At 38.6% G+C, this 23,973-nt stretch overlaps 1 protein-coding gene across 1 annotated transcript in view; it reads right to left on the bottom strand.

Moving 5' to 3' along the window:
- The window catches only part of VCAM1 (vascular cell adhesion molecule 1), a 20,555-nt gene extending 1,646 nt beyond the window's left edge, over positions 1–18,909 (bottom strand). Inside the window, exons 1-8 of the mRNA XM_007936104.2 lie at positions 18,846–18,909; positions 17,801–18,076; positions 14,537–14,857; positions 12,757–13,023; positions 8,588–8,863; positions 5,567–5,887; positions 4,385–4,651; positions 3,198–3,464 (exon numbers count right to left, since the gene is read on the bottom strand). Of these exons, the coding sequence (XP_007934295.1) occupies positions 3,198–3,464; positions 4,385–4,651; positions 5,567–5,887; positions 8,588–8,863; positions 12,757–13,023; positions 14,537–14,857; positions 17,801–18,076; positions 18,846–18,909 (2,059 nt within the window). The remainder of the gene's footprint in view (positions 1–3,197; positions 3,465–4,384; positions 4,652–5,566; positions 5,888–8,587; positions 8,864–12,756; positions 13,024–14,536; positions 14,858–17,800; positions 18,077–18,845) is intronic.
- Between the last annotated feature and the right edge of the window lie 5,064 nt (positions 18,910–23,973).

The raw sequence follows: 23,973 nt of genomic DNA, 5'->3' as shown, positions 1-23,973 counted from the left end.
GCCTAAGGCACTTGACTGCTAACCAGAAGGCTGGTGGTTCAAACCCACCAGCCACTTCTCGGAAGGAAGATGGGGCAATCTACTTCCGTAGTGATACCGCCTCGGAAACCCAAGGAGGGGTCACTATGAGTTGGGTCCAACTTGACGGCACATAACAACAACAACAACATTATAATCTGAGAGCTACAATACTATTTAACTTCCTAACCTTATTGGAACATCTGAAGAAGACAGCATGGCATTTTTGGAGGTCTGCCTCCATCTATATTTATGTTTTCACAGTATATTATGACCTCACAAGAATTATGATTCCCTAAGGGTATACAGTAAAGCTCTGGTGGTCCAATGGTTAAGTGCTTGGCTGCTAAGGGAAAGGTTGGTGGTCTGAATGCACCCAGCAGCTCCATGGAAGACCCAGTGACCTAGTCCCATAAAGATTACAACCTAAGTAGTTCTACTCTCTCACATGATATTGCTAAGACTCAATTCCACCCAATGGCACTTAACAACAAGAAGGGCATACATGTTGCCTCAGTCCTGGCAGATGTGAGATATCTGCATCCCCTCTAGAGATTTCTAATCACTGGAGGTCAAGCCTTTGGAAACAAATCAGTAGGGTCAGATTATGTGAATTCAATTTTTCAAATTATTGAAGTTAAGAACACATAATGATTCAATTTTCTACCTTCCCTTGCTATAGGAGAACTAGTCAAAATATAAGGATAATGTCTTAATTGAATGTTTACCATAATCATAATTCTGATTAGATATCTAGTTGATGACAATAGTATTTCTGGGCAATGGCATTTCTGTGCTTACTATTTTATTTTCAATATATTAAGTGTTATCTGTTGTCTTTCAGTTTTCCCTAAAGTACCTGCAGTAAAACACAACTTGTTGCTGCATCAGTTGCCAGGCAACATTCAAATAAAATATTCTATTAGCTACATAATAACATAAATCCTAAAGATTCCCAACCAACTTACCATTGGAATCCATTCAAGCCACAAAAAACAAAACCTCCAGCTAGCTAAATATAAAAGAAGACTAGTTTGAAAGACTTGGGAAAAACAGTAATTTTTTTATCTCTGCTCATATCTAGTTATTTTATATCATATTTAGTTTGAGGGTCTGAATTTCTAGCTGACTATCTAATATTCTTTGATTTCATTAAGTGATGAGTGAAAAATGGCAAATACTTAAGTTGTTAATTTAATAAAACACTAGAAAAGACAACATTGTGTGAGAAAGAGTTAAAAAGTGGAGAAGGAGCTTTGAATTGTGTCTTTAAAAAAGTAATAAACTACAGACAGAAATGTTAGAAGTTCAGTTTCCTGGGGCTAGGCTAGAGCCTTGGTGGCACAATGGTTAAGTGCTCAACTGCTAACTGAAAGATCAGTGGTTTAAATCCACCAGTGGCTCCATGGCGTAAAAGAACTGTCAATCTGCTTCCACGAAGATTTCAGCTGAGGAAACTACAGGGCAGAGCTACTCTGTCATATAGGGTCGCTAGGAGTAGGATTCAACTCAACAGCACAAAACAACAATAACCAAATCATCAAGGGTTAAAGAAAATAGTACTTAATGAACTGCAACGTACTCACAACTAAGATCTCAATCTATCTAGATTCATCCCCACCTCATTGGGAGCGCTGCTTACATACACCGCAGGTGATATAATACAATATAAATATTCCATTCTTTGAACACATAGTAACTTCATTGGCCAGATCAATTCTTTTCAGAATAATCACTGCAAGCAGATAACTAAAAGTTTTACAGGTAATCATGATATTTTCCCCCCCTTTTTTTTTTCTTTTAACATTTCTAGATGGATATATTGATAATGTTGTATTTCAAGAAGGTACTATAAAGGACACATATGGTAAATTTTGCAATTCTGAGAAATTTGGCTAGATAAATAAAATTTTCACCTGCATTCTCACTTGGGTTCAAATTTTGTTTACATTGTCAAGTCATTGCTAACTCTGCTAGTCAAGTGCCAGAGGTTCTTAAGAGCTGGCAATTGTGTGCAATATTGTTCACTCCAGTGCCAAGTTTGGCTTCCAATACACAATTGGAGCTCATTCCCATGCAAGGCTTGTGGGGGACTGACATATTCTGCTCACTTCAATAAGATCAACAGACCTGACTGCATATTCACAAGTGGCTTTAGGAGATTAAGAGACACACAATGGGTTGGATCAATTCTATAGCAACTGGTTGTTTTTTTCTGTAGTTTAAACCAGTTGCCATTGGTCAAGTCTGACTCATAGTGATCCTATGTATGTCAGAGTAGAACTGTGCTCCGTGGAGGTTTTCAGTGACTCATTTCGAAAATAGATTGCTAGACCTTCCTTTTGAGGAGCCTCTGGGTAGACTCAAACTTCTAACCTTTTGCTTAGTGGCCCAGAATGTTAACCATGTGCAACATCCAAGGACTTCTTCTGTAGTCTAGTGACTCTGCTATGTTGCTCAGGATCAAGAGTTCCACCTCAGATTATTTATTATCCTGAAAAGAGTCGATCTAGAAAATACGCAATTACTCCATGTTCAGAGAATCTGTTCCTTTCTGAAAGGTCTAGGTAGAATCTTTCTTTTGCCCACATACCTATCTTACTGTTTTGTGTTGTTTTGAGTTGCCCTTGAGTTGAGTCTAACTCCTGGCGACCCCATGTGTGCAGAGTACAACTGTGCTCTATAGGATTTTCAAGGCTATGGCCTTTCAGAAGCAGATGGCAGGCTTGTCTTCAGAGGCTACCCTGAGTGGAATCAAATCTCCAGTCTTTCAGCTAGTAGTCAAGTGCTTAACTGCTTGTGGTACCCAAGGTCTCCTCCTACTGCTTCAGTTTCCTCATATCCTCCAAGGAAAGGTTTTAAAAATATGGTTAAACACTTAGCAAATGCAAGATCTCAGAAATCAATGATGCATGGTCAGCTTTGGGAAAAGCAAATGGTAATTCCACATGCACCAATGATTAATGGCAACTTCCTGGCTAAACTCTGTAGAACAGAACAGCTGTGCTTGATTATTTCAGGAAACATTAAAAAGTAACCATAATCGACATGGAATTCAGGTCCATTCTGACAACTCATTCAAATAATCTCTCTTTATAATCCACCAAACCTCTGAACTACTTAAAAAAAAAAAAAAGAGAGGACAAGATTTAAAAAACAACAACAACAACAAAACTAACCTTTAACATTAAGCGTTAAGCTTCTTAACAGAGAGCCAACTTCATTTTTAGATTCACATTCGTACACTCCCGCATCCTCTAACTGGGCTTTGCGTATGATATATGTGCCATCTATAGATTTTAGCATCTTGTCTCCTGTCTCTGCTTTCTTCTTTAGGATTATCCAAGTTTCTGTAACATTTCCACATGTACAAGAGATAGTGACAGTGTCTCCTTCCTTAACACTCTCAGAAGGAAAAGCTGTAAGTTGTATGTCCTTTGGCGCAACTGTAAAGAGAATTTAAAAGCCACCACTGATTGAGTGAAATTTATGCCAATTCCATATTAACTTAATAACAGAAACTATAGCTGTCAAGGAGCTAATGTGTGCTTCTTTATATTGATTGCATTAAAAGTTTAGAAGGGCAAATAAAAAAGTCAAGCATTTGATGGATTGTTGCAAATGATTATGTCTTTAATTAGAGGAAGATGTGCCTTATGCTCTCTCATATGCCTTAATATAATTCTTTTGCCAACCTTGCACACACACACATGAAAAATAAGTGTTTCATAAACAAGTGTAGAATCCAAATGTGAAAAAGGAAGGAATTGGCTTTATTCTTAGTCCTATTGCTCCATCTTGGAGAAAAGCGATCTTAATCTGATGGCTTAACTCACTCTCATGGTTCTTTTATCACCAGGCAGATGAACCAGAAAGGCACAGTAACTACTACTATTAAATCTCAGAATTTACAGAAGATTTAAATGCCCTATTAAGCTGCTCAGAAAATACTAGTAGCTCCCTTGGCAGATTCCCACTCATGGTCTACTTAAGCCATATATGGTGGTTGTTATCCTAAATAATTTCCAAATACATATATTCCTCTTCTAAAATGGTGACCTCAACAACAACATAATCACTGCCTCATAAGTGTAACTGGAACTCCTGGCATACTTCCTGGAGCCAGCTTTCCATCCGCAGTTAAAAGAACTTCAGGATAAGCGACTTTGGAATGGTTCACAGGCAAGGATCATACCAGGAGGGTTCCATGCAAAGGAAACAGCATGAGCTCTTCAAAACCCTCAATACATTTATTTATTTATTTATTTTAGGTAAAAATTTTCTTTTCAAAGACAGCTTTGCTCATAGCCAGTAATACAACCAAAGTAATAATATCAATAATAACTCATAAGCATGTTCTGCTCACCTTGAATAATTAATTTGACTTCTTTTCTGCTTATGCCAGCATGGTTAATCCCTTCACACACATAAATACCAGAATCTTCCATCTTTGCCGACATTAAGGTAAAAGTTGTACTTTCAGAAAGAGGTTGTAGATCCCCATTATTTAGCTGCTTACTCCACATGATCTTCGGAGCTGGAAGGCCATTACTAGAGCAAGTCAAGTTCACAAAACTACCTTCCTTTATGGTGGAGGAGGGGCTAACCAGGATGGTTGTATTCCCTGGGGCAACTGAAAAGGTAAAGTCACTTGTTAGCTTAACCCCTTATACTCTGAGCTTCAACGAGTTTTAATAATGTTACAAAACTGGGCTAAGGATTCAGCAGATTGGAACAGTTTATAAACCTTGATAACATTACCAAAAGTTTATATCCTAACTTACCATTTACATTGACAGTAACTGTATGGAATTAGATTGTCCAGTCTTCCTTCCGAGAGCAGAATGATAGAGAGTAGAATATGTACATCATGGATGTTTTCCAATAGAAGCTAAATTCTGTAGAAACTCCTTTGCTACCAAGGAATGGATGGTCAACAATAGTGTATGTTGCCATTCTAGTAAATTAAACCTGGCCACAAATTACTCGAATGTCCTCTAATCAAAAGGTGAAGTCTGTTTTTCCACCCCTTGAATTTGGGTTGGCCTTGTGACTTGTTCTGACCAATAAAAAAAATGGAAGAAGTAACACTGTAGGACTTCCAAGCTTTCAAGCTAATGAAAGGCACCTTCCATTGCCTCCATCTTGAAACAAACACTGTACCCTAGTGAGCAAGTTTCAGTGTGTTTCCTTAAGTATGAGGCTATGGCCCAAATATGTGAGTGAGGCTATTTGGGACCAGCCAGCCCTTAGTCAACCTACTGACTGACTGAAAAATGCATGAGTGAGTTCAGTTAATACCATATTGAGCAGGTGGACTGCCCAGCTGACCCCTTCCCAAATCACCTATCCATAGATTCATAACCAAATATATGCTTATTATTTTAAGTTTTGGGAGTGGTTTGTTATAACCATCATTATTTTGAAATTTCCTTTCACTTTGTTTTTTTCACAGAGGTTTTGACTATTGACCTCATGTTAACTACTGCCTGGCATAGATGATAAAGAAATCCATATTAAATTGTGAACACATCACACATGTACTCACCATTAACATAAAGTGTCTGTGTACTCTGCCTTTGTTTGGGTTCAAATTCCATTTCACCAATATTTAACTTAGCCTGACAAACAAGAACTTTTCCAGTATCTCTAGTGGTAGGGATGAAGGTCACTTCCAAACTCTTGGTCTCTAGGGATTGGCTATCCATGTCCCCCCAGAAGTCTTTATTCTTCATAATATTCTCCCCCTTAAGTAATTCAATCTCCAGTCGGTCGAAAGGGTACACATCAGGAACCTTGCAGCTGACAGTGACAGGGTTTCCGCTCACTAGAAGATCACTCATCTCAATTTTTGGATCTCTAAGGAATGCTGCAAATATCAAGCAAAAAGGGTGTTTAGAAGTGATATTCAAGGAAAAACTGATCTAATCTTTATTAAATGAAAAAGTTCAAATTGGCAGCTTTAACTCACCTGAGATAGAATGGTTACCAATATACAAATAATGATAAGTATATGATAATGTAAACACTTATTTATGGTATTAAATATAAATAATGCTGCAAACAAAAGAAATACCTAGTTCATCAAGTAATGACAACAACCAATCTACAGCGAATGGGTTCTGGCTCACGGGGACCCCATGCATTATAGAATGGAGTTGCTCCACAGGGTTTTCTTGGCTGTGATCTGTACATAAGCAGATTGCCAGGCCTTTCTTTTATGGTGCCACTTGGTGGGTTCAAATTTTGGGTTTGTAGTCAACTGAAAACCACTTACACCACCCAGGGACATAAGTACTTCTTACTTCTCTTTCGTAGTGATGCAGTCTTGCTGAGAGCCCTGACCTGATCTTTTCTGAGGAATTGTCAGCTTCCACCATCTTATTTAGAAACTATGTATTTTAAGTAGGAGTTCTGGTGCCATTTGACTAAGGCATTTGACTGCTAACCAGAAGGCTGGTAGTTCAAACCCACCAGCCACTCCTCAGAAGGAAGATTGGGCAATCTACTTCTGTAGAGATAACGCCTTGGAAACCCAAGGAGGGTTCGCTATGAGTCAGGATCAACTCGATGGCAGTGAGTTTGCTTGTTTGTTTGTTTTGAGTCCCTTTATTACTTGTCATCTCAGTCTTCAAAACTACCTGATAAAACTGGTATTAAGTTATTTTACAGTAAGGAAAACTGAAACTCATAGAGGATGAAAGACCTTCATTGTGCATGATGCCTACTATGTTCCTGACCTGAAATCAGGACCTGTCTTTCTCTGATCTCAGAGTCCAGGGTTGGATTCACCAAGACATGCAGCCTCCCAGGATCAGATAAGACCCACAGGATAGTTCTCAATTTAAAAACTTTAATTTCTAATGACCATATTTAGCCAACAAGTTTTAAATATTTATCAGATGGTGCTTATAGTTAAGGAATGAAAAAAAAAAAAAAAATCTGTAAAAGATTTTGTTTGGGAATAATAACATTTATAATATATCCAATGCAAATCAATAGAAATGAGACTAATCTGTTTATCAAGAGCACAAGCAATGCTAAAAAAACTTTTCCTAAGTAAAATGTTGTTAAAGTGATACTTTCTCAAATATTTCCATACTGCAATAAGATTTCACTGCTGGTTCTCATTTCTGTTGGGAATGTGCCTACATCAGCAGATCCTAGGCTCTGGGTAATATGATAAGGCAATAAAATTTACCCTTCTTCTGAGAGCTTCAAATCCCGTCACAGACATACTCTTAACTCATTCTGGACAAAATCCTGATGGGTAACACACATTTGGGCAGGGTTTCTGGTAGAAAATCTCTACAATATGTTCTCTTCAATTCTGCTGAATAAAATAAGGCTCAAAAGCACTGAGTCTCAAAGCAATAACTCTGTGGTCACTTTATTTTGTTGTTCATTATAAACGGAGGAACTCCAGCAATGTCAAATTTTTAGAGAGTTGAGGTTTTAAAGGATTTTATGAAGGTGACAAAAACAGCAAGGATAAGTATAGAGTCTCTATTGCCATGTAAATTAGTATGAAGAAAGAGTCTCTAGGATTGTCCCCTAGTTCTAATTTTCACCTGAGCTGTTACCTGACCACCCCCACCTCCAGTCTAATCCTTGTCTTCATATTTGGCTTTCTGCTATACCCTATTGTCTCATTTCTTTATTTTCCTGCAACTTTCCAAATGTGCCTTCAGAATCAGTGAGTTCAGGCTTTATCCCAATTCAAATGGTTGAGCAGGAAGTAACTCCCACTCAGTTATCCAAACGGACACTGACTCTTTATTGGGGGTTGTCTCTGACAAGTGCTAAGTAATCCTGCCACCCCATTCCTTGCTCACTACCACCTCCAGTGGTCTATGCACACAGAAGGAACATGGGTTTATTCAAATGAATGATGAGCATATTGACAAGATGCAAACCAAGGATTGTGAATGCTAAGTACACTTGTGATATGTACTTAAGATTTTAGGCTGATTATGTTGCATCAGGAAAGTCTAGTTCAGATATTTGGGAATCATGCTATTGTGGTTGTTAGCTGCTGTTGAACTGACCCCTAAGTCATGGTGACCCCATGAACAATGGGATCGGACCTTGTGATCCACAGAGTTTTCATTGGCTGATTTTTCTAAAGTAGATCATCAGGCCTTTCTTCGTAGTCTGTCTTAGTCTGGAAGCTTCACTGAAACCAGTTCAGCACCATAGCAACATGCAACATCTCCACTGACAGAAGATGGTAGCTACCCATAAGGTGCATAGACCAGAATCGAACTAGGTCTCCTACACAGGATACAAGAATTCTACCCCTGAGCCACCACTGCCCCTTAGGAACCATAAACCAAAGAAATTAACTCACTGCCGTTGAGTCACATCCGACTCATAGCAACCTCTCCGTGGGTTCCCAAGGCGGTATCACTACAGAAGTAGATTGTCCAAACTTCCTTCCAAGAAGGAACCATACACAGTGCTAAATTCCCTTTCTAAACATATGAATCACATTGCATATCACAGCCTTTCATTCTCTTTTTTCCAGCTGATCTTCATAAACAAATAAACAATTCTGAAACACACTTACAGTAGAGCTCCACCTCGATTCCTCTTTCCAGTTTCCTACGCCCACAGGTCACTGTGCACACGTAAGAGTGTTCATTCGCAAAGCTAACAGAACTCAGGGTCAGCGTGGACTTGGTCCCCTCGTTTCTCACCTTCCCACTGAGTGGGCTGTCTATCTGGGTTCTCCAAGAGAAAGATGGGGATGTGCAGCCTGTGGCACTACAGGTCAACACTACTGAGTCCCCAATCTGAGCAGCAATCCGGGACCCAGGGGAGATCTCGACAGTAAACAGTTTCTCTGGGGGAAAAAGAACAAAGCAGAAAGAAAATGAGTCTTCTCTTCTTTCACCACATTCCGATATATGATTCCCCTCCTTAGCCCAATTTCATTTTAGCTAATATTTCTGCCAAGAAGAAATTATTCATTTCCACCTTGGAATCATCAAAAATAAAACCACATCTTTCAAGAATGAACCCAGAATAGTCCATTGATTCATTCATTTAACTGAATGAATGTAGATAAATATTTGTCGAGACAGAGGTTGGCATCTTTTCATAGCAACAACCCAGTCTCTTCTCAAATGTAGTTTATCAAAATTATTACATTAGCAGATAAAAGGTGAAATAATGTAAGTTGTTCCTGTGTGTCAGATACTGTACAAGCCACTTTACATATATGATCTCATTTAGTCCTCAGAATAATTTTATGAAAGGATAGTGGTATTTTTTCTTCTCCTCCTTCAGGAAATCTAAGCTCAGAAACATTAAATGACTTTACACAGCTTGGAAATTGTAAAATTAAGACTTAAAGCCAAGTGGATTTGAATTAAGGTTGAAAGCTTCCAGTTGCTAGAAAAATTAAACCAAGTCATTCTCATATGGAGATAAAACAAGATCTAAGAGAGATACTAGAAAAGTTACAAAAATTGTCTTCTAACTAGATATATAATCCCTGTAGTAGAGTAGTGCTTAGAATTGCCATCTGAATGATATAAAGGTACATCATTGAAAGTCACACAGAAACAAATTGAAAACAAAGTAAAACCTAAGTATTAAAGTGATACACAAGTCACCTCTAAAGTTTGTTTGATGCAATTGAAATATTCTTTACAATTAATTCAAGGACTGAAAGCTGAGATGTGAGGGCAAAGCCTAAATCTCAGCTATCAGGGAAAGCTGTTGGCTGCAGAACTATCCCTGCGGGATGCACAGGCTTCTTTTGGATGATTGCTGTTCAAGGGGACAGGAATTCCTGGCTCTCTGTTCCCTTGAACTGGAAGTGATTGGCCAACTTCCAAAGTGACTGATGCGACTCCACAGGAAATAAATAAAATCTTCCTTATTGTCAGGCTGGGGATGGAGGAAGGAAATTTCAATAAATAAATAATCCAAACACTGGATTTTTCAAGGTTCGTGTCTGTGCTAGGGGAAGTTATTTTTCTTGATTGGTTTGTCTAATTGTGACATCTTAGTATCGTCCAAATAAGACTTTCCTCAAATTACCTCAATAGAATGATATGCTATTAGCTTTTGAAAAAGAGAGGTCATTCAGGATAATAACCAGAGTTTCCTAATTCCTTCTATGCTAGTGTGAGAATGGGGATCTTTAAAAACCAACCTACTGTGAACAGGTCTCCTTTATCCTTTACTTTAGCTGCTTATTTGACAATGTAAACTTGTGGCTCCTTGGGGAGCAACTAGCAGGTAATTAAAAGGGTGCTTTGAAAGTTCAATTCTATCTTCAGTAGTTAAGGAAGTTAGTATATCCCCATGGTACAGGATGCAAAACAACCCTCCTCAACCTGAGAATATACTTCCTTTTCACCATTGAAATGGCAGATAATTTATTAAGGAGTGAAGTTATTCCAGGATCAATGATTAGCTCTATGATTTTTATTAGTGTACTATCTTCCCGGTCTCTTGGGAACGCTAACCTAACATCCAAAACCAAACCCAACTCACTGCTGTCAAGTCAGATCAGACTCATAGCGACCCCTCCTTGGGTTTCCGAGGCTGTATCACTATGGAAGAAGATTGCCCAGCCTTCCTTCTGAGGAGTGGCTGGTAGGTTTTAACAGCCAGCCTTCTGGTTAGCAGTCCAATGCCTTAGGCACTATGCTACCAGAGCTCCTAACCTAACATCTGGCTGAGTTAATTTACTAATGGTAAGCTTGAATTTTATTTTATTTTATTTTTAGCTATAAAAGTTTAAGTTCTATGCTTAAAATTTTGAAACTTAAAAGCTCCATTTAAAAAATCAGTGTTGTCCATGTTTACAATTTATTCATCCAATAGACATTCACTGAGGACCTATTATGAACCAGGCACTGTACTAGACACCCAAACATTAACACACACACACAGAGAGAGAGAGAGAGAGAGAGAGAGAGAGAGAGAGAGAGATCCTGACTTTACAACTCTGTTTAATGGAAAGACACATTTAAAAGATATATGTTATTTTTGACAGTAAAATATATTCAAATTACCTATTTATAGGCTTGGCTTTCTCTCCTAAAGTGTAAGCCCTTCCCCAACTCCCAGGACAGTCATTATGATTTTATGTAGAATACCCAGCACCAAGCACAATTCTTTGATTCTTAGAAAAGGGTTTTAAATATGTGTTGAAATGTACAGAAGTACATATACATCTGTAAGAAGAGTTGAGTGAACACTAAAAGAGGAATGGCTGACCTTGCCTGAGAGAGCTTGGAGTCGAGGCTGACATGAGCATTGCCTGAAGCATGGATAAGACTTTGCCAGGTGAAGGAAGGAGAAAGGGCATTCCACACAGAAGGAACAGCATGCACTGAGGCACAGGGTGGTTGCAATGAAATTGCAAAGGTAGTTTCTGACCAGATTATGAAGAGTTTTATGTGACTATTTAAAGAAATGTTCATCTTAATTTAAATACAATTAGAGTTTAAATTGAAGTCATATAAAAATGAGCACCTTTTTTTTGTTTAAGGATCATTACTCTGGTAGCAGTGCATAGGATTGATTATCTTGGGGAGAGAATAATTGCAGGGAGACCATTTGAAGAAAATTAGCTATGGCTGAAAAGGCATGTGGTTTTTGTATTAAAATGGGCCTGTGTTAAAATCATAGTAATGATACTAATGAATTATTTGACTGTACACAAATTATGGATTATGCCTGGCCTCAGTTTTTGTCCACCTCATATAGTCTGGTGAAGATTATTGAGATACTATATATAAAGTGGAAAGGAGAATTCTCAGCAAATATTAGGTTTACAAGCAATAGAAATCATTATTAATCTCTCTGTGAGGCTCCATTCTTACATCTATAAAATGGATATAAAATACTTACTTCTAGTTAATTATTTCTTACAGATCACAGGTAACATGTAAGTATCTGGAACATAGCTAGTGTTCAGTAAATGTAATTTAAGAATATCTTACAAGAATCCAAGTGAGAGATGATAAACTAAGGCAATGGCAGATGAATCGAAGAAAAGAGGTCAACTCTAGGGATTGTTTTGAGATAGAACTGACAGGACTTGACAATTTGGAATGGGAGCATGAATTCTGCAGTCACTAGCATACCAAAGAAACCAAATTCACTGTCATCGAGTGGTTTCTGACTCATGGCTACCCCCATTGGGTTTCTGAGGCTGTAAATCTTTCTGGAAGTAGATGGCCAGTCTTGCTTCCAAGGGGCAGCTGGTAGGTTTGAATCACTGACCTTCCAGTTAGCAGTCAAGTGCCTTATCCACTACGCCACCAGTCACCAGCATATGGTAGTTCAATTCTTGGGAGTTTATAGTGAAAAGGAAAGAGGGCCAGGGATGAAAGGTTGATGTCACCAATATAACAAGGGGCTGGCAGAAAAACATACACTAGAGAATGAGGCAGTAAAGGAATGATTAGAGATGGAAAAGAATCAGAAAAGCAGGCACATAAACAATTTCCACATTGAAGCTCTAATATCGATGGCAGTACCTCTTTTTAATTCCTTTTACACATTCTACTTACCTTGAAGGAGATCTGGTGGCGTAGTGCCTAAGGCACTTGACTGCTAACCAGAAGGCTGGAGGTTCAAACCCACTAGCCACTCCTCAGAAGGAAGGATGGGCAATCTACTTCTGTAGTGATATCGCCTCAGAAACCTAAGGAGGGGTCGCTATGAGTCGGGCCCGACTCGACGACACGTAACAACAACAACAACACTTACCTTGAACAATTAATTCCACTTCTTTTCTTTTTCTCCCAATCAGATTAACTCCCTCACACACATAAATCCCAGAATCTTCTATCCTCATGGCAATTAAGGTGAGAGTTGCATTCCCAGAAAGGGGCTGTAGATTTCCATCATCTAATATCTTGCTCCAGAAAATCTCTGGAGCTGGCAGACCATCACTGGAACACATCATGGTCACAGAGCCACCCTCTTGCAGAATTGTGGAGGGGTTCACTGTTATAACTGTATTCTTGGGTGAGACTGAAAAGGCAAGGCACAGTGTCAGCCATTGATAAGTATCATCTTGACCCAATAGGGATAGTATATTTTCCTCATAGTGTGTATTTATGTGCTTCCAACAATTTGATGAACTTATGCTGCCAAATTAATATAAAGAACTACTGTGTCATTTGAAAAAATATCCGGTTTTGGATTAACTTCATTGAGTTCCATTTTTGATGCTTGGTGTTTTCAGATGGTCACAGATTCAGAAATTAAAAGGCCTTTAGAGTCATCTAGTTCAGTCTCCCACCTAAGGTAAGAATCCCATCTAAGAATTGTATCTAAGCATCCTTGCCAAGTTCTCATCCAAGTCAACTTCAATACTGACAAAGTGGTAACACACCCGCTGACAAAGCAGCCAATTTGATTATTGGACAACTCTAATTATTAGAACATTTTCCCTCTATTGAGCAAAATCTTCCTCTTCGTAACTAACTTTTCCACATTGGTCAAAGTTCAGCCCCCTGCTGTTTCCTGGAATAAATTAAATCCTTCTTTCATATCAAATTTTCAAATACTTAATTACAGCTCTCTTTTCCAATTATTATCTCCTCTAGGCAAAAATATCCCATATCTTGACTATTCTTCTAAAAATATTACGAAAAGCCTTACCATTTTGGTCTCTTTCTATTAAGCATACTCCTTTTAAAATGTGGTCCAAAGCTGAACACAAGATTTTAATCGAGAATAGAGCACAGTGAGTTCACTTATGGGGTTACTCTCTGTCTTAAATACACTAGCAGTGTTATGGAACCTGGCGGCACTCAAACCTCATCACCTGTCTCCCACCTGATGAACACGCGGGCATGTGTTCACCTTCTCAAATCTGTATAGCTGTGCAGCTAATATTTCAAAACATTTTATGACAGTTTGTAAAACATGATTTTAAATATTTTTTGGTTTGACCCCATTTACTACAATCTACTTAGGTGGTGGCTTGGGGGCTGCTTTTTGCTTGGGGGCAGCTCTATATTAAGGCTGGGGCCGAGGTAGGAGGACATGTGGCTCAGGGGCTGCTTTTCACTTTGGAGCAAGTCTAGTTTAAGGCTGAGGCCTGAGGTAGGTGGGAGTGGGGCTCAGGGCTGCTTTTTGCTTGGGGGCAGCTCTAATTTAAGGTCGAGGTCAAAGGTAGACAGGCTTAATGTTTCATTCTGCTATGTATAGGGTTACTATGAGTCTGAGACAACTCAACCACACCTAATAACAATGACAATAAGGTGGTATTATTATTTTCTGTTTATAGACTGGGAAATAGAGGCTTACAAAAATTTAGCAAATTCACACAGTTAATGGAGGTAGAATTTAAGGTGTCTTCCCAACCCAAATCCAGTGTCCTTTTCATTGAATTATGCTGATGACAAATATTATGTTCATAATGAATTAAAATGGAGCAAAAACTGTAAGATTTTCCTTGCATTTAGTTACTAAATTTATTACTATTCACCCAACTCTAAAGTCCCATGAAGACTAGGCTACATACACAAGTACTTACTGTAGACTTGCAGTTCTTTTGTGGTCTCTCTTTCTGTGGGCACAGAATCAGCTTCACCAATGTGTAATTTAGCTCGGCAAACAAGAGTTTTTCCAATATCTTCAATGACAGGAGTAAAGGTTACTTCTAAACTCTTGGTTTCCAGGGACTTCCTGTCCATGTCCTCCAGAAAGTCCTTATGCTCCAAGAGATTGTCATCTTTCAGTAAATCCATCTCTAGCCTGTCAAATGGGTAAACATCAGGGACCAAACACATAACTGTGACTGGCTTTCCAACCTCCAGTAGGCTACTCAAATGGATCTCTGGATCTTTAGGGAAAGCTGCAAAGGCCAAACAAATAAACGTAAGTGGGCTTTTTGTTCATATTGGATAAGATTCCTTACTATTTTAATGCAAAACCAAGTATAACATTTTGGTTAATACCATAGAATCCATTGTTTAAATATTCTTCCTTGGAGTTAGCAAGGTTCAAGAAGCAAGAGCCTTCTTTTGGAGGGTTCTATTCCTGTATGCATTTGTTCCCTGAGCTGGACAAATGGTTAGGCAGTTGACTACTAACCAAAAGATTTGTGGTTCTAATATACCAAGAGGTGCCTCAGAAGAAAGTCCTGGAGATCTGCTTCTGAAAGGTCACAGTCTTGAAAATCCTAAGGAGCACAGTTCTATTCTGCAACACATGGGATCACCATGAGTCAAGATTGACTCAACAGCAACTGGTTTGGAAATTTTATTTTGGTTTACTCCTGTTTGTATTAAGGGATATATGCTATTGGAGTAAAAGAATAGAAAAAAAAAAAAAAAAAAAAGTAATGTTTATTGAATACTTAAGGAGATCTGGTGGCACAGTGGTTAATGCATTTGGCTGCTAATCTAAAAGGTCAGTGGTTCAAATACACCAGCAGCTCTGCAGGAGAAAGGTGAGGCAGTTTGCTTCTGTAAAGGTTGACAGCCTTGGAAACCCTATGGGGCAGTTCTACTCTCTTACGGAGTCACCATGAGTAAGAAGAGATGCCATGGCAACTTTTTTTTTTTTTTAACACTTATACAAGCCAGTCACTGTGCTGTATATTTAACATAAATGATTTTATTTTTACCCTCATAATAACCCCAAACAATTCAAACCACATTTCACAAACAAGAAAATCGAGACTTAACACATTTGCATAACTTGACTGAGTCCTCAGAGCTAGTTAGAGCTGGGAGATAAACTCAGGATTCTACTGCTGTGGATTGCTATTGTAAATTTTTATTATGTTATTTTATGTCCTGTTTTAATCAGGGCAGACATATTTCCATTTTACAGGTAAGGAATCTGAGGCTCAGAACATCATTGCAAAGAATAGTAATTAGGCAACACACACTGAGAAATGAAAGAGCAGCTTTAAGTAAGTGGCTTCTGAGAATGGTGCCTCTGATAGGAATTCATCCACCAGAAAGGAACACCTCTGCAATCTTAAATTCTGGAAGGCAGACTTGCCTCCTGAAATGCCCAAGTCAATGTCCCAACCAGTGCTCCGCTGGAACCTCCTGGTTCCAAGAGAACACGTTCTTTCAGTCAGCCATTGCCTCCTATGTAGGCGTTACCATTTCATCACAAACCTTGTGATAGTGACACATGGCCTGGATTCAGGGCCCTACATAGTAAGAAGAATACAAAGGCTGCAACTCTAAAGAATAACACAATCAAATGTGGAGTGGAAGCAGGACTATTAAACATAATGAAAGACAGACATTCTTGGAGAAAAACTTCAGGCAAGATAATGAAAGCCAGAAGGGTCTTTTCTTTTTTTACAACTTAAACTTTTTTGGTATTTGTGAACAGAGGTGAAGGAACTACAAATGCTGCTACTAATGAAAAAACACAGTATTTTTCATTTTTTTTCACTAACAATTTCTGACACTCATATGCTATAAAAATGTGCCTATAATCCACACAGTTGGATATCAGGTAATATAAGAACTTGCTACTTTTCCTTGTATTTACATAAGGTCATCTTTCAAGAAGCTCAGGAGGCTGCAGAGACATAAACTGTGCAGGCAGGACAAGCATAATTGAAAGCAGTCTGAGAGGCGCTGTTTGTTGCGAAACATTAGCAACACATGGGGCTTGCTGAAGACTCAATTAAGGTGACTGGGCAAAGTCAGGCTCCAGTTAGCAGAAAAGAATCAACATAATTATAAGGTAATTAAATGAGGTCTTCATGAAGAAATGACCATAAATGGATGCAGGTTTTTAGAAAGAGTGGTCAAAAAGTAACGCAAAACAGCCGATTTATTTCCAGTTAGTGTTTGCTCCCCTTGCTAACTTTGCAGAACTGAAACTAGATGAGCATGCATTTTGGTAGGATAAACGACCAAATTAGTATAAATTGTTGTTCTTGTTATGTGCTGTCGAGTCAACCCGACTCATAGTGACCCCTCCTTGGGTTTCTGAGGCAGTACCACTATGGAAGTAGATTGCCTGACCTTCCTTCCGAGGAGTGACTGGTGGGTTTGAATGCCAGCCTTCTGGTTAGCAGTCAAGTGCCTTAGGCACTATGCTACCAGAACTCCTTCAACGTAAATTAGGGGTATTTATTTACGAGGCAAATGTAATTCAATATACAAATATTTATGAGGTTCAGCATCAAGGCTTATTGCCACCAAAAAGAAGAAACATTTTATGACAGTTTGTAAAACACGATTTTAACTATTTTTTGGTTTGACCCCATTTACTACAATCTACTTAGGTGGCTTGGGGGCTGCTTTTTGCTTGGGGGCAGCTCTATATCTTTATCCAAGCAAATGAATGAAATGTTTACAGATATTTTTCTCAAGTCTAAGGGGAAAGCTGTATTACAGATCTTCTACTTAATATTTAAATTGGGTTTAAGCACCAAATTGCATAAAAATAAATAAATGGAAAACCCCTGATGGATAAAATTTGTAAATCATTTATACAGATGATCAAATAAGCATGTTAGGATAAAATCAAATGGAAATATTTAAAAATAAATAAATAAAGAGAATCCTAGAGATTTTATTTCATAACTAAGAAAACCAAAGCAAAGAGGTTGATTCTTACTCATGATTGCCACATTTATGACAAAGTTGGACACAGAAGCCAAGATTTGGGTTTCTGATCTAGTGCTGGACATAGCTATCTGTAGGCTTCTTGATGCAGTAAGGCCTCTAGCCAAGAATCCAGACATGAATATCTGCCTTTGAAAAAATTATCTTAAAGCAAAATTGAGAGAAAACCAAAGATTCTCAGAAGCACTCACAGTAGATTTCCACCTCGATTCCTTTTTCCAGTTTCCCAGATCCACAAGTAGCTGTGCACAGGTAAGAATGTTCATTGTCAAAACTAACAGGATCCATGATCAGCGTGGACTTGGTCCCCTCATTCCTCACCTTCCCATTCAATGGACTGTCTATCTGGGTTCTCCAAGAGAAAGATGGGGAGTCACAGCCCACAGTGCTGCACGTCAGTGAGACAGAGTCACCAATCTGTGCAAGAATATTGGATTCAGGGGAGATCTTGATTTGAAAAGCTTGAGCTGCCAAGGCAAAAAGAGGAAGAAAAAAAAAAAAAAACTTACCTCTGGTTTATTTTATATTCTACTCCCTCTTCTCTGTTCTAGCATGATGTCCAAAATAAGGGCTGACCCATCTCTTTCCTAAATTGATTCAAACTAATGGCAAGGCAGCCAAAAAGCACTGACATTTTTGCCAATGGAGGTGTGGGAATCATCTTTCCTTAGGAAAATTCTCAGTCCCAGCCTTTATTTACATCATTTATCAGAGCTGCTTTATTATTTGCTAAGTTTAGTCTTATTACCAAGTATAGGAAACAATTGTATTTTTACTAAGATAACATGAGGCTTCTACTTTGTTTGCCAAACACTCCCTGCTACCGCCACCCCCCAGGTATTTTTGTAAGCACTATACTATTTTTTAAAAAACAGCAACATGTAAAAAAAGTATTAAAAAAAAAATCAATTTGCAGCTCCAACTCTGACAACATAATGTGTAGCAAAACTCAATAGTACATTAAAACTGAGGTTAAATTAAGTTTTATCACTGTTTAAAAACCCTAATGCCTTTCTTCACTGTTGATGAGTCGATTGTGACTCATAGCTACCCCTTCGCCCAGTCTACCTTCCAGGAGTGGCTGGTGGGTTTGAACTACCAGCCTTCTGGTCAGTAGTCAAATGCCTTAGGCACTACGCCACCAGACTTCCTTTCAAGACCATAGCACTAACTAAAGTCAAAATCAAGGCTAAATGGAATGTTAGCATTTGAAACAGACTAAGGAGAGACACTTACAAGCTGCAAACATCATCCAGAGTATATTTGAAGCTCCAAAGATCACGACCACCTTCCCAGGCATTTTAAGTCGCTGCTGCGAAGACAAAATAAAGGTTCCCAAACCCCTCTTTCTGTCCCACCTGAAACTGCCTGGAAAGAGACTTCAACTCCTAAAACCAGTGAGGCTCAGTGAGGGGTAAAATAGAAAGGCTCCTCTTTATAAAGGGTCCTGCTGAAGAGGCGGAGGGAAATCCCTTCAAGGGGAAACCCGAGGCAGAGCCAGGGAAAAAATTCACACTGACACTCAGCCAAGTCCCAGCATTAACCCTTTCAGCTGCTCTCAGTACTGAAACTTCTCAGTACTGAAACTGCTCTCTCTGCCCCGGAAAAAGAAAACACTTCCAAAGCTATCAAAGTCAGGTTTTCATTATTTATTTATTTTTAGGAGATTTTTGGGATTTTCAACCCCAACAAGTTATCTTTGCTAGAAAGACATAAAGTACTACTCATTGCAGAACTAGGCTTTCTAAATCTATAGACAAACAACAGCAAGGAAAAAGAGAGAGAGAGAGGGGACATAGTAAATAATACTCTAGTTTTAGAAGCAGATAAATAACCAGTGTGTCATGTGGACTTTTTTTTTTTTTCATTAAGAAGATATGTTTGCAAGAGAGATTAAATGGTTTTCTTATGAGAAAATCCTTTCTTTCAGTGAGTCATTACAAAAAGGAGAACAGCATGACTTCTTATTCTGTAGTTCTTATTCATACATGCAGTTCTTTTGACAACAGCATCAATTTTCTGAAATGATATTCTTGAGAGTAAAAGAATGTAATTGAATTTTGGTATCAAAGCAAGGGGAATATTTTTTTTTTCCTTGTTTCAGAAAAGTTGCCAGGCCCTTGGTTCAAGTGTTGGATAATTGGAAGTCTTTTGCTGACTTAAATGCAAATTCATGGAACTCATAAATCTCAGGCTATGGGATTTAACCATCAAACCGAAAACCCACTGCCATGGAGTGCATTCTGACTTCTGGTGACTCTATAGGACAGAGTAGAACTGCCCCGTAGGGTTTCCAAGGCTGTAAATCTTTATAGAAACAGACTGCCACATCTTTCTTTCCTGGAGCTGCTGGTGGGTTCCATAGCTGAGTGCTTTACCCACTGCACCACCAGGGCTCCTTGATTTAACCACAAACCCTAGTTAAAGCATGAAAAAATGTGTTTTTGGTATATGGGAGGGGATGATAGCCAATTTTACATTATCCTCCCCCTACCTTTATCCCCACCCCCACAAAATGACTTTTTAAAAATTTCTGTTAACTGGCTGTTTTAGCACTGCACACTTACAGCCCAAGTCCTTGCAAAATGCTTGCCCATCAAAAAGAAACCGGATTAGCCACTTCCTTGTATTATATATGTACAGGTCTTCCTCCTGCAATGAGTCATCAGTTACTTTCAAGGCAGGGACCAGTTCTTGTTTATGGTTGCACCTACCTCTAACTTCCCAATATCTACTGCATGGCTGACCACTTAGTGAATACAAAAAGAGCCATAATAAATATTACAAATCCAAAATTCAGAAACTTCCAAAATACTAGCAACAATATGTAAATAGTGCATGAAGAAAATGTTAGATTCTATAAGAAAATTCTGAATCTCTTCATCTATTTACTAAATGTTTGTTATCTACTGACAGCTCTGGTGGTATAGTGCCTAAAACATTTGACTGCTAACCAGAAGGCTGGTGATTCAAACCCACCAGCCACTCCTCGGAAGGAAGATTGGGCAATCTACTTCTGTAGTGATACTGCCTCAGAAACTCAAGGAGGGGTCACTGCGAGTTGGGTCCCACTTGACGGTACACAAAAACAAACAACAACACTTTCATAGTGATACCGCCTCTGAAACCCAAGGAGGGGTCTCTACCAGTCAGATCCGACTCTAGTGCAGTGAGTTTGGTTTTTAGTTTTTATTATATACTATTTTCCAGGCACTGTATTAAGATTTTCAACAAAAAGAAAATCTCTATAACAATTCACAGACTCACGAATACGTGTACAGTAACGAAGGTTTGGAATCTCCAATTGCCCTTCTATGGTTGGAGAGGTCTCTGGACCTCCTCTTGGATACTGCTGTGGTTCCTTCTGTCCTTAGTGAAAAAATAAAAAGAAGTAGGAGAAGCTATTCTAGGGCTGTGGTAAGGGTACCTTCACCTACCAACCAAACATCAAGGAATCAGAAAAGTAGCTTAATGAAAAATTAACTGGTAAACAAGTAACCTGAGTATTCTTTATAATGTTGGCATCATGAAAGAAGATTGTCAGCACCATTTATATTGGCTGCTTAACTTCAGAACAGAATGAAAGAGGATTATGGAGTTTAAATATTTTTATCTGAGATACAAAGTGACCAATAGACCCCAAAATGGAATCACTAAGACTAAGTTATGGTAAATTCTTTCAGTGCTGAGCTTGGATATGATTCCAAGATTCGTACATTGGGGAAATGCCCACCCAATTGATTTGACTTACAGTGATTTTAGCAAAATATTTCATGAAGTTCCTCCTTATATCTTTGAATTAGATGCCATTGAGGTGCTGTTGTTGTTAGGTGTCGTCAAGTTGACTCTGTCTCATAGCAATCCTATGTACAGCAAAATGAAACACTGCTCGGTCCTGTGCTGCCCTCACAATCCTTATTACACTTGAGCTCATTGTCTCAACCACCATGTCAATCTATCTGAGGGTCTTCCTCTTTTTCATTGACCTTTCACTTTGCAGAGCGTGATATCCTTCTCCAGGAAATGGTCCCTTCTGACAACATGACCAGGGTAAGTGAGACAAAGTCTGGCCATTCTCTCTTCCAAGGAGCATTCTGGCTGCATTTCTTCCAGACTGATTTGTTCCTTCTTCTGGCAGTCCATGGCATTTTCACGAACACCACAATTCAAAGGCATCGATTCTTCTTGTTTTCCTTATTCGTTGCCCAGCTTTCACACACATATAAGGCTACTGAAAATATCATGGCTTGGGTTAGGTGCACCTTAGTCTTCAAACAGACATCTTTGCTCTTCAACTCTTTAAAGAGGTCTTTTGCAGATTTTCCCAGTGTAATACAATGTCTGATTTCTTGACTGATGCTTCCATGGGTGTTGATTGTGGACCTAAGTAAAATGAAATCTTTGACAACTTCAATCTTTTCTCCATTTATCATGATGCTGTTTATTGGTCCAGTTGTGAGGATTTTCATTTTCTTTACGTTGAGGTGTAATCCATTCTGCAGACTATAGTCTTTAATCTTCATCAGCAAGTGCTTCAAGTCATCTTCACTTTCAGGAAGCAACGTTATGTCACCTGCATAACACAGGTTGTTAGTAAGTCTTCTTCCAATCCTAATACCACATTCTTCTTCATATAGCCCAGATTCTCTGATTATTTGCTCAGCAAAATGATTGAATACATAGAGTGAAAATATTAAACCCTGCCTTACACCCTTCCTGACTTTAAACCATGTAGTATCTCCTTGTTCTATTTGAACAACAGCCTGCTGGTCTATGTACAGGTTCCTGATGAGCACAATTAAGTATTCTGAAATTCCCATTCTTTTCAATGTTACTTATAATTTGTTATGATCCACATATTTGAATGCTTTTGCATAGTCAATAAAACACAGGTAAACATCTTTCTGGTATCCTTTGCTTTCAGCCAAGATCCATCTGACATTAGCAGTGATATCTCTTGTTCTGAATCCAGCTTGGATTTCTGGAAGTTGCCTGTCAATATACTGTTGCAACCGTTTTTGAATTATCTTCAGTACAATTTTATTTGTGTGTGATATTAATGATATTGTTTGAAAATTTCCACATTCTGTTGGATCATTTTCCTTTGGAATGGGCCTAAATATGAATTTCTTCCAGTCAATTGGCCAGGTAGCTGTCTTCCATATTGTTGTTGTTGTTATGTGCCGTCGAGTCAGACCCTACTCATAGTGACCCTCCTTGGGTTTCTGAGGAAGTATCACTATGGAAATAGATTGCCCAACCTTCCTTCTGAGGAGTGGCTGGTGGGTTTGAACCTCCAGTCTTCTGGTTAGCAGTCAAGTGTCTTAGCCACTATGCTACCAGAGCTCCTTCCTTGGCATAAATAAGTGCCTCCAGCACTGAATCTGTTTGTTGAAACATCTCACTAAGTATTCCATCAATTCCTTGTTTTTCGCCAATTTCTTCAGTGCAGCTTCAACTTCCTCCTTCAATACCATTGGTTCTTGATCATATGCCACCTCCTCAAATAGATGAACATCAACCAATTATTTTTGGTACAGTGACTCTGTGTATTCTTTCCATCTTCTTTTTATGCTTCCTGCATCATTCAATATTTTGCCCATAGAAACTTTTAATATTGCAACTCAAGGCTTGAATTTTTTCTTCAGTTCTTTCACCTTGAGAAACGCCAAGCATGTTTTTCCCTTTTCGCTTTTGTAACTCCAGGTCTTGGTACATTTCATTATAATAATTTACATTGGCTTCTTGAGCTACTGTTTTAAAATCTTCTGTTCAGTTCTTTTAGCTTGTCATTTCTTCCATTTGCTTTAGTTGCTCTTTGTTCAAGGGCAAGTTTCAGAGTCTCTTCTGACATCCATTTTGGTCCTTTCTTCCTTTTCCTGTCATTTAATGATCTTTGGTGTTCTTTATATCATCCCACAACTCATCTGGTTTTCAGTCATTGATGTTCAGTGCATTAAATCTAATCTTCCAGATGGTCTTTAAATTTAGGTGGGATGTAATTAAGGCCATATTTTGGTTCTCATGGACTTGTTTTAATTTTCTTCAGCTTCAACTTGAACTTGCATAGAAGCAATTGATGGTCAATTCCACAATCAGCTCTAGGCCTTGTTTTGGCTGAAGATACTGAGCTTCTCCATCGCCACTTCCCACAGATGTAGTAGCTTTGATTCCTGTGTATTCCATCTGGTGAGGTCCGCTGTCCATGTTGTTGAAAAAAAAGTATTTGCCATGAATAAGTCAACAGTCTTGCAAAATTCTATCATCCTATCTCTGGTGTCATTTTTATCACTAATGCCATATTTTCCAACTACTGATGATTCTACTTTGTTTCCAACTTTCACATTCCAATCACCAGTAATAA

The sequence above is a fragment of the Orycteropus afer genome, unplaced genomic scaffold, assembly GCF_000298275.1.
Source record: "Orycteropus afer afer isolate SDZICR_OR568_19922 unplaced genomic scaffold, OryAfe1.0 scaffold00033, whole genome shotgun sequence".
Taxonomy (NCBI): Eukaryota; Metazoa; Chordata; class Mammalia; order Tubulidentata; family Orycteropodidae; genus Orycteropus; species Orycteropus afer.
Note: the sequence above shows the minus strand (reverse complement) of the source record. Positions and strands in the feature narration are given on the sequence as shown.